At 39.2% G+C, this 10337-nt stretch overlaps 1 protein-coding gene across 8 annotated transcripts in view; it reads right to left on the bottom strand.

The window, feature by feature from the left end:
- The window catches only part of ncam1b (neural cell adhesion molecule 1b), a 102517-nt gene that overhangs the window by 59954 nt on the left and 32226 nt on the right, over positions 1 to 10337 (bottom strand). For all 8 annotated transcript variants that reach the window (XM_050067876.1, XM_050067925.1, XM_050067897.1 and 5 more), the window contains exon 2: positions 903 to 977. In XM_050067876.1, the coding sequence (XP_049923833.1) occupies positions 903 to 977 (75 nt within the window). The remainder of the gene's footprint in view (positions 1 to 902; positions 978 to 10337) is intronic.

Genomic DNA, 10337 nt, shown 5'->3' with positions numbered 1-10337 from the left:
TGACTAGATTATCATAGTTTTCGATAATGACACATAACACCGACCTACCAATACGCATTTAGCCCGCACTGGACCCATTCCTATGAGTCATTCACTCTATTTATCACTCCAATCTGCAGTATAGTTCATACACGTCATCGATGAACATGAGAAGTATGCAGGCTTCATAGTCAAAACAGGTTTTGGAACACACTCTATGCTCCCCTCCTCTTGCAGCTACCGCCACAAATTCTAATTCTGTAGGAAACACTGAAGTACTCATGGTACTAACATGCCAACTTGAATTTGTTTTTTGTGATTACAAATTTTGTTTTTTCAAGTTAGATATTTATGAGAATTTAAACTCAAATCACAGACCTGTGCCAACAAATCTTGGCCTAAATGAGAATGTAAAACTGAGGTACAAAGTAGGGTTGAATGGTATCACAGTATTAAAGTATACCAGGATATTTAGAAATCCCAACACTACAATTTTCAATAACTTAAAAAACACAGATGCTCATCTTTCAATTAAACTCATATGGAGAGGCTATATTGAGGGTATATTGTATGCAGAACACATCATGTACAACCAGAGGTCAGCATCTAGCAGTGGAACAGGCAGTTGAGCTGGCAAACATAGGAACTCCAAGTGATGGGGATAACGTCAGAGGACTGTAAACAGCTGGTCAGCAACAGCAGAGAGAGACAGCAGGCAAAACTGCATATTATCACATCTAACTCCGTGAATTAAGGGTTAATTTCATGCCAATACTTTCATAAATGGTATGCTTCACTGGAATTTCAAGAAGGTATGAGGGTAGAAAAAATAAAGTCTAGTAAAAAGTGAAAATCATTGGGTTGGATCCAGGTTTAAAAGGTAAAACTGGGGCTTTTACAGTCATGACGGTTCAGTAACTTACCTTCACACATGAAGAATTTGGACTCTCCAAGACTAATCTCACCATGACTTGGTGTGATCTGCACTTCCAGTGACACTGTAAACAAAAAAAACAAACAATGCATGATCAGAAACACAATAAGCAACATAATTAACGAATCACAAGATGGAAACATATCAATGTGTGCCATCTAAAGGCAAGAAAAGAAGTAGCCACCTGCAGACGGGGCAACAACTTTTAAATGTTTCATAATGTTTTATATTTGATGAAATTATATCTGATTACTTATCTAATTACTCTGAAGTTCACACTCTTATTTGATTGTTTACCACCAACACAGTTGCCGTGAGACAAATTTTGTTAGATTCTTATTAATTATAGGATTTTAATTAGCAGTTGGTACAAGTACCGCATGTCAAACTTGAAACTCACAATCAAAGACAACAACAACAACAATTAAAACGATAATAAAAACTCAAGCTGTGACTCTCATTTCCATCAGGTGTCCCAAATTACAGCGGTTACTATTTCCTGCAGGTGGCGACATGCATATCTTTTCACATACATCCATTTTATAATTGCGTTAGAACAGACAGTAAGTACTGGTAATCCATGGAAAGCAATGTGCATGCACATTAAGAAATTGACTATGCCAGTTTTGGCTCCAGCAGCCTGATTACTAAAAAAAAACTGACATTTCCTGTTCCTCTTTTGCCTGCAGTCTTCCTGTTCTTTCAAGAGAAATAACATCCAGCCAACTCTGCAATTATCTAGTTAACACTGAGCAGCTGGTAAGAACCAGTGCTGTGCTGCCAATGTACCTTGAGATAAATTATATGTAAGATGCCTCAAAGAAATTCTTAGAAATCACGCAGTCTTTCCGTCAAGATAAATGCAGCATGTCTCACAGTGAAAGTCTGCACTTAATCAAAGACCGGATGAAAAAGACACATTTCTGTTATTTGACATGGACAGAAGTATGGCCTGAAACACTTCTGTGCTTAATTAGAACAAAGCTTCCCTTGTTTCCGACAAAATCTCCCATGGGGGCAGTCAAGAGTTCCTGTGGTGTGACTAAGAAGTGTGACTAACTGGGCCAAAAACACATAAAAATTAATGTGCCAGAGTGACCACTGCTTGGTATAAATGGCAAGAAATCACTACTTTTCACAGTACAAGTCAAGGAATATAAATTACTTGGGTTTGATGTTTTTGTTCAAATAATGGTAAGCCATCATAGAAGACTAATGTTCACTAAGGCTGCACAATTCATCAAAATATTACAGCGATATGGGCAAGGGCAACTTTCCTCTATGCTGTGACCCATCACACACTTAAACGCAGTTCTAGGGTCACTAAAACAGATTTTTGAGAAAGCATTCAAAGATGCAGATTTTTCAAAACTCTGGTGACTTTGTATTCATGTGGATGTGTGGAATGGAGCCTTTTGGAAACAATGATGTCATCTCCATGACACAAACGCCCATTGTTGCTCTGTGCAATGAGCATGCACCAGCATCAATAACAACAATGGTGGACTACAGGTTTGTTCACATTTTGTTAGCGAAGCTTGGTCTGAGACCTTGGTCTTTCAACCAGGTCTGTGTCACCACATTGTGGAGAATGTGTGCAGATGAACAGTGTAACCTGTCCTTCATGCCCCTGGCTCCGGGAACTTCCTGACTGCCCGCCAGCCGAATTCCACCTGATGGTGCAAAACGTGTTATTGATGATGCCAAATCACGTGTTTTTTTGTCATCCAGTAAATTTCTGCTCACAGAACAGGCAGGGAGTTCCCGAAGCTGCCAGCACAAGGGGTGCCTTAACACCATTAATCTGCCCACACCATTGCGACACAGACCTGTGCCACACTGGCACTCCTGTACACGAGTCCAGACTGGCCCTGATATTATAGTTGATGAGATTAGCCTGCCTGTTCACCTACAGTGCAAGTTTCTAATCAGAATAGGCTGGTGTGAGGGTGATATATCCAGCTATTGAGTGTCTTCTTCCAAAGGCCTTTCCAACTAGCACCCTTAGTGGCCTAAACATAAAAATGCTAGATGACAACACATTAGCTCCCTTCTGAAAAGTAACAGTTGTTGTAGTTGCTGGAAACCATTTAAGATGCAAGTATACATTTTGCTGTTAGGGAAATGTTAATTTGAGTCCAACTGATAGGAGCCTTCGTCTCTAGGCCTGACTTAGCTGCACACAATCTGTAATTTTACATCACTGAGGAAAGGCTACATGATTATTTAAAAAGAACCCTTTACCAAATTATAATGAGCACAGAAAACTTTAACCACAGATGAGTAATTTAATTTTAATTAAACAGAAGCGTACAGCAGCAAAACGGTAATATCGATGCAATCAAACAGAATTAATCAAACACAATCAGTTATTTTCCCGTCCTTTTCCTATTGCTAGTTTACTCACAACCTCCTGGGATTCTAAAGAATAAAGCTGGAAGTAAAAATACAAAAAAGTCCAAAAGTCTCTGAAATCAGTAGGAGCAACTTGCTCAGTGGATTGAGTGCAAACAGGATGAGCTCCAGCACTCGCAGTAACCCCATCCCATCAGGCCCTGGTTCGTCTCAGTCCACAGCACCAGCAAGAGAGTTCTGCTCAGCTGAAGTCTTGTTCTCAGATGGAAAAACTTTGCTCTGCTCCAGTTCTTGTTCAGAGTGACACAGTGTCCCCCAGCAGTTGATCAGGGGATCTGCACTTCTCTTAAACCTTGAGTTCGACTACCTTTTCTTTATCCCTACATAGACATGCCTTATCAAATCTCCTCTCTCCTTTGCTGTCCCTTTATGGATATCCTACATTAGAGCATAGGTACACATGAGGCTAGCACAAGGCAGGGCTACATATGGTGTGATCACCTTTGCTACTACAAACAAGGGCTACATGACAAGATCATGTGCTTCAGGACTGTAGGTCATACACCTAAACCAACCTGGTCATGCACAAATGTTTTGCTAAGATCTTGCTGGTCTGTTAATCAAACCATCAATTTTAATTCAGGTACATTCCATTTTCGCTAGCCATTGGTGATTGCTCGGCAGTCTTGTTACTTTCCATCAATCCTTGTTTTCCTGTTCACTCATTGTTCACACACATATCATAAGGTCACATTACACTTACTCTCAGTAAACCAATAAGTCAACTTTTAGCAAACTTTACTTGATTAAACACATTTTGTTATCATATCACAATTACAAATCATACACATTTCTACTTATAGAAACTGATTCAGTGTCTATTACAGAATGAACTACAATACAAATCACACACCTTCATTTATATACTGATTCTTTTTATTACCACACCTCTCTAGCATCTTAACTCTCTTTTTCGATTTAACCTCCATCTCCTCTTACTGCTGTTCTCCTGTGGTGGTTCCTCTTCTCCACTAGGCCCTGACTCTGCCTATGGTGGTGGTGACACGTTACTTATTATGCAGGTCAGGTAATCCACAACCATTTCTCATTCTTCCTCTTCTTTCTCCTGTTCTGGATCTTCAGTGGTAGAATGTACCTATTGTGGTTCTTTCTTTTTGTTAGGTTCTTCTGCTGCTTATGGGTTTTGCTTGTTTTGTGTCCTACAAGGACTTGTATAAGGCCTCCCGGATTTAACACTGACATCTGTTTTTCAAGCCACTTTGACACCTGGTTGAAAATTGGCAAACTGTCCCTTAAACTTAGTGTTGCTGCACCACTTCACAGATGAACAGAAGCATCTGCTGCACCCAGTGCTATTTGGTCCACCTCAGTGCCTGCAGCTTAAAGTCAGCCAGAAATTATGGTTTTGGATCAGGCCCAGTCAAACCAGTGCATGGTGGGATAATTTTGAGAATGGGATTGTTGTCAGAGAGAAGTGGAAGGAAAAACTTGTCATGTCCAGAAAGTCAATTGTATCTCTGAGCTGGTTCCTTTATCCTTACATTGAAGGGGAATCAGCAGTGATTAGATCTGCAGTAGATGTTTTGAAAAAGGTGACGCTAGCCTGTACACTTCACTACCTTTGCAACAAAAGGAGACTGTGGAAGACGGATACCACTGGCGAGCATTTGGAGTCATTTTAGCATTCTTGTGTGGACCAAGATTTTTTGTTAAATGAAGGACATGTGGGCAGATTATTTTCTTAATGGACGGGGAAAATATCTGTTTTCAAAAATATCTATAGGCGAAGACGAGGGGTTAGGGATGGGTACCGAACTCCGGTATTGAACGAGCCCCGGGGCTACATTCTTCAAGACCGCAGTATTGATAAGCTCTGACCTTAACGGTTCTGCTATCGGTACTGGAGCAGTTGCGTTTTTTTATTTTTATTTTACAAGATAAACGTTATCTTGCACATTTATCTCACCAACTCCGTCAATTATCCGTCATTGTATCATAATTTTTGTGTGTGAGTGGAGAGCAGGGGGGCGGGGCTGTTGTTCCAGTGGCGCGCACACACACACACACACACACACACACACACACACACACACACACACACACACCAACTCAAGCTCGTAGCCTACCTTTAGATAGATAATGATGGCGGAGAGAGCCAAACAGTCAAAAGTGTGGCTTTAAATTACAAGAGTTATGCAGACACAGCGCGCTGTCACAAGTGTGACAAATGTTTTGCGTGTAAGGGCGGCAACGCTAGTAATTTGTCAAAACACCTTGCGAAAGTGCATCATATTCAGATGTACAGGGCTAGTTCATTTACGTCCAGTCCAGGTTTGTAACATTATGCTAGCAGCCAACAGGTGGAGTTAATAACCATTAGCTATTTTACGACCCCATTTACTAAATAGGGTTTCCGGCACAAGATAATGGCTTACCGGCGACGGACAAACCCGGCTCCAGGTCCAATATTTTCCTCTTTGTTGGTGTCATGACTGTCCAGAAGTACCTGAACAGCTGAGCCGTGGCGGCACACAGGTATGTGATGTGTCAAGAGGAGAAACGAGCCGTTCACATTTCTCTCTTTGTGTCAGTAACGGTCCACAAACCTCACCGCACTTTAGGGACTGTTCTTTACTTATGAAGGGACTGTTCTTTACTTATCAGGGGAGGAGGGTGGCTGGTTGATTTTTATTTTATTTATTTATTTTATTTTGATCCCCCCTATGTTAATCACTTATTGATGCTGTTTTTGAAGTATGAATAAGTCATTCGTCAGTAATTTATTCCATTGAAATATCATTGATGTATTATAGAAAAGTGATTTATCTTTTTATAAATGACAAAAGGCACATCTGCCTCGTTTCTGCTGTTGTATCGTGATACTACTCAGACTTTCACTGGTATCGTACCGTGGGTCCCAATTTTGGTACCGTGACAACACTATTATTTTATGTATTTTACATTTCAAGTTGTAAAAAGTAAAATGTTTTGTTAAAAAACTATTTTGTTGCATAATGAGAATTGAGAAAATAAAGCAATTTATGATCTTAATTTGTTTTTTTCTTCCTCAAAAAGTATCGATAAGAGTACCGTTAAAATACCGGATCGATAAGCAGTATCGATAAGAGTAGTAGTACCGTTAAAATCTTAACGATACCCATCCCTACTAGGGGTGTAACGATCCATCGATCCAGATCGATATATCGATTAAATTATCAACGATACACTGTCATTGATGCAAATTGAAAACAATGATCCATATCATCATCATATCATCACTGGATAGGCTTCTGTTTTGAAGGGCTGTGTCACTATCAGACAACAGCAGACAGACAACAACAAGCAGCTGAGAGAAAGACGATAAGGATTATGTTATTTATTCAGGAATATATCAACAGCGTGGAATATTTTCAATTCCAGAGAAAATAGGGGGTCAACAGACAAAGCACATGCCGTATGTAAACAATGCCTCTATGGGGAAAAAAACACCACGTAATATGACATGCCTGGACGGGCATCTCAATCCACTAACATCTTGCAGTGACACAGCAACATTTGCTGCTCTGTTTCAATAATGTTGGGCTGAAAAAACATGCATGCAGGCTGTAAATAACTGTTCTGTTTCCTTCAAGAGATGAGGTGACTTAAACCAGTAAGAAAAAGTCTAAATAATATATTTGTTAAGCTATGAATAGAGGGAAACTGTGCTAGCAGTTAGGCTAATTTATGCAATGTTAATGTGCTTTAGCTAATAATGAGTGGCTGGCAAAAAACACAAATGACATGCCAATGAACCATGACAGTTAGTACTTATCTGAATTACTTTTGTTAAATTATCGTGTTGTGTATCCATGTTTTATGGCTGCTGGGAGAAGTTTCCCTTCAGGGCTTTCAGCCAGATAGCCACACAGTAAGAAGTACACTCTACTGCACTTAACTTGTTACAGTTATTTACATTATTTATGTGTTGTTTTGAACCTTTATTGTCAAAAGCAAAAAAGAAAGAGGTAGCAGCTTCTTCTGGAACAGATAGTGCTGTATGAGCATGATATCCCCTCATACTGATTGCAGGCCCCAGAACCGCGTCAAATCGAAAAAGCATTGTGGCAGACTGTGTGATGTCTGCAAATATTGAATCAGTGTCCAAAGAATCGATTGATATATTATTGTGTCTTGATGACACTAGTGAATTACACCCCTAGTGTAGACGGGGCCTAAGAAAACCAGAAAACATTCTCATTAGAGAAGCTTGAATCATTGAATTTTGGGGACTATTGCTTAAAAAGTGACTTCCAACATGCATCTGACTGATCAATTAATCGCTTCAGCTCTTAAGCCATCCACATCCCAGAATACCATACAAGTAAAATGAAGCCCTAGAACATAATATATTTATGTAGTATATTTCTACTGTGTCTCTATTATTGTTCTGGTGATGTCACTGTTAATCAATGCAGGAAAGATTCACAGGAACAATCATCAGAGGCTGGCGTTCACTGCATGGCTGAGTTTAGAACCTGAAAAACCCGTTGAGTATTCCCAAATTTAAATCCACCAAATGTTTACTACATCTTTTAGAGAGTGATATTAAGTAGGCGTGCAGAGTATGATCACTCATTCCATCAGAGCAGCACTGTTAGGTAGAAACTGAATGTACACTATGAAAATGACTGCCGTAGCACTCTCTGCTGTCAGGATATCATCATTTTAGTCTACTTAACATCACTATAACTGATAGCATGCACGACAGTTATCCTGTTGCTTCAAGGTTTTATTTTTAATTGAGCCAAATTGTGTAATTTTGTCAGCAGGGTTTGATGTTCAAAGTGAGGGAACATGAAAATCAGGCATCAAAAACCCTACTCATTATTTTCATACGAACTGCTAACTAAAACAATGTTATGCTAATTTTATGGATAAGGATTTTTGTTTTAATTGGACAGAGGAAATAAGTGCGGCTGCTGTTCATTTAGTCAAACAAACAGGCACCTCATTTGCAGAGGAGGCATGGTGATGATGATCATTCAAGTCAAGTGAAGTTTATTTGTGAAGCCCATTATCACATTCAATGTCTGAAAGTTCATTACATTAGTAATTTTTTTTCCAACCCTGCCAAAGAGGAAGAGGAAACAACTTTGAAACCATGCTATGCACATTCAAAAAAGGCTGAAACCAGAGGTAAAAGTGGAAACAGAAACACAAAATAGAATGATTAGACCATAATTTAGCAGCAGTAATACATCTGGTTCAAAAATAATGTGAAAAATCCATTATAAGAACAAATGCAGTATCAATCCTTGATATGTTTCAGTTCCATGGGGCGAGGTAGGTGGAGTGGCAGTTAGTGAGACGGGTGAGATGTGGGGCAGGTGATGAATCAGTGACTAGTGTTAAGCATATTGCCTGAAAAGGCTTAGTTCTACCTGAATTTTACTGCATTTTTTTGTTAGACACTTATTGCCCTTGACATTTTTGCCAAAAATGCAGACGATGCAGAATCGTGCAGAAATATAGGCCTACTAAATGCCAACCATAGCACTGTGTTTCAGGTCAAACTAAATGCAGTAGCAAAAATAAATGATGTTAAAGAATATGTAGCCTATGTATGAAACACTCAGACACCAGTTTATTAGGTACACCTAACCAAAACTAATAGGTCTAATAAAGCAGACCTGCAATAAATCCTACCTACAACCCATTTAAATCAGTGAGGGTACACTAAATATCACAAACACCTCTCAGTATAATTCAACAACACCACAAACTACAGGTTCTGAAATGACCATTAACTTAAATCAAAACTTTTCTAAACCATTTTCAACAAAACTGAGCATTGTGATATATATGAAGGTAGAATATATTGCAGGACTGTTGCATTAGCTTTAGCTGGGTGCAACTAATAAACTTGCAACTGAGTTCCCGACATAATTGGCTAAATGAAGGAGGACCAGGTACTATTAAAATTGATAACTGATGAATTGCTAATGTGAGAAAAATTAAGTATTAAGATATTGCTGACATCCAACAGGATCAGCTGTGTGCACTGAATTAATGTCATGAAGTCAGAAAGCAGCGAGCTAAACTGTGAAACCTGTCAGTATACTTCACAGCACTGCGTTTCCTATATTAAAACCAACAATGCAAAACCGTTCTCATATCCTGCAAGCAAGCTGACATTCAAAAGGATGAAAGTCCCACTGGGAATTTCCATCACACGATCCCCCATCCTCCTCCCTGTCTCTCACTATATGTTTTTCTCCTTATTCTGTAGAATATTAGAATACTAGACCAACACACCTGCACAGACTGGGAGTTTTATTTTAATCAATCTATTATGTAGCTGAGACACTAATTTGTCCTCCCAGATCGAAGGCAGTACTGTGGCTCCTCTTTGCAGACAGTTAAGAAGAAGATAGAGTAATTGCTCTCTAACCAATAGCTCACATTTCATACATGTAAGAGGCTAACAAGCTACTGTAGCTCAAGTCCAGTTAACAGGGCAGAACCTCCTTCAGAGCAGTGGGTGGCCAAATTACAAGAAGCAACTTTGTGTCCTAGAAATTCAATCTGCATGTGAATCCCCAGTGATCAATCCATTTTAAACCCAAGTAGGGCTGAGACTGCATGGAGATCTCCACATCATAGACTTAAAGGAGCATGCACCATATAACTACACTAAGTGTAGATTTATCTATACACTACTTTTAGTCATAATTTATTTGATAGTGTTTTTTTAAAAGAAAAAATGTGTTTGACTGTTGTGCTGTTGCTTAAAAATGGATGAGTAATTGATTTCCCATACAACTGGTTAATCAATAATTAGGGTGTGTCAGTGTCTCTGTTGAGCCAGAGGTGTATCATAATGCACTGCTTTCTATCACAGTGTCTAGAAGGGTTGTACCTGATTCAGAGTTATGTCAGTTGAATCAGATTCGGCTGTTTAACCCTATGGGCCCTAGGTGTTTTTGGGGGTATTTTTACTGCCTTTACTTTTAAGCTCATATCACAGTCATTGTAAAGGCTACATACACATGCTATATCTTGTTTT

This window comes from Epinephelus moara, chromosome 2 (genome assembly GCF_006386435.1).
Source record: "Epinephelus moara isolate mb chromosome 2, YSFRI_EMoa_1.0, whole genome shotgun sequence".
NCBI classification, from domain to species: domain Eukaryota; kingdom Metazoa; phylum Chordata; class Actinopteri; order Perciformes; family Serranidae; genus Epinephelus; species Epinephelus moara.
This window is presented reverse-complemented; position numbering and strand designations above follow the sequence as displayed.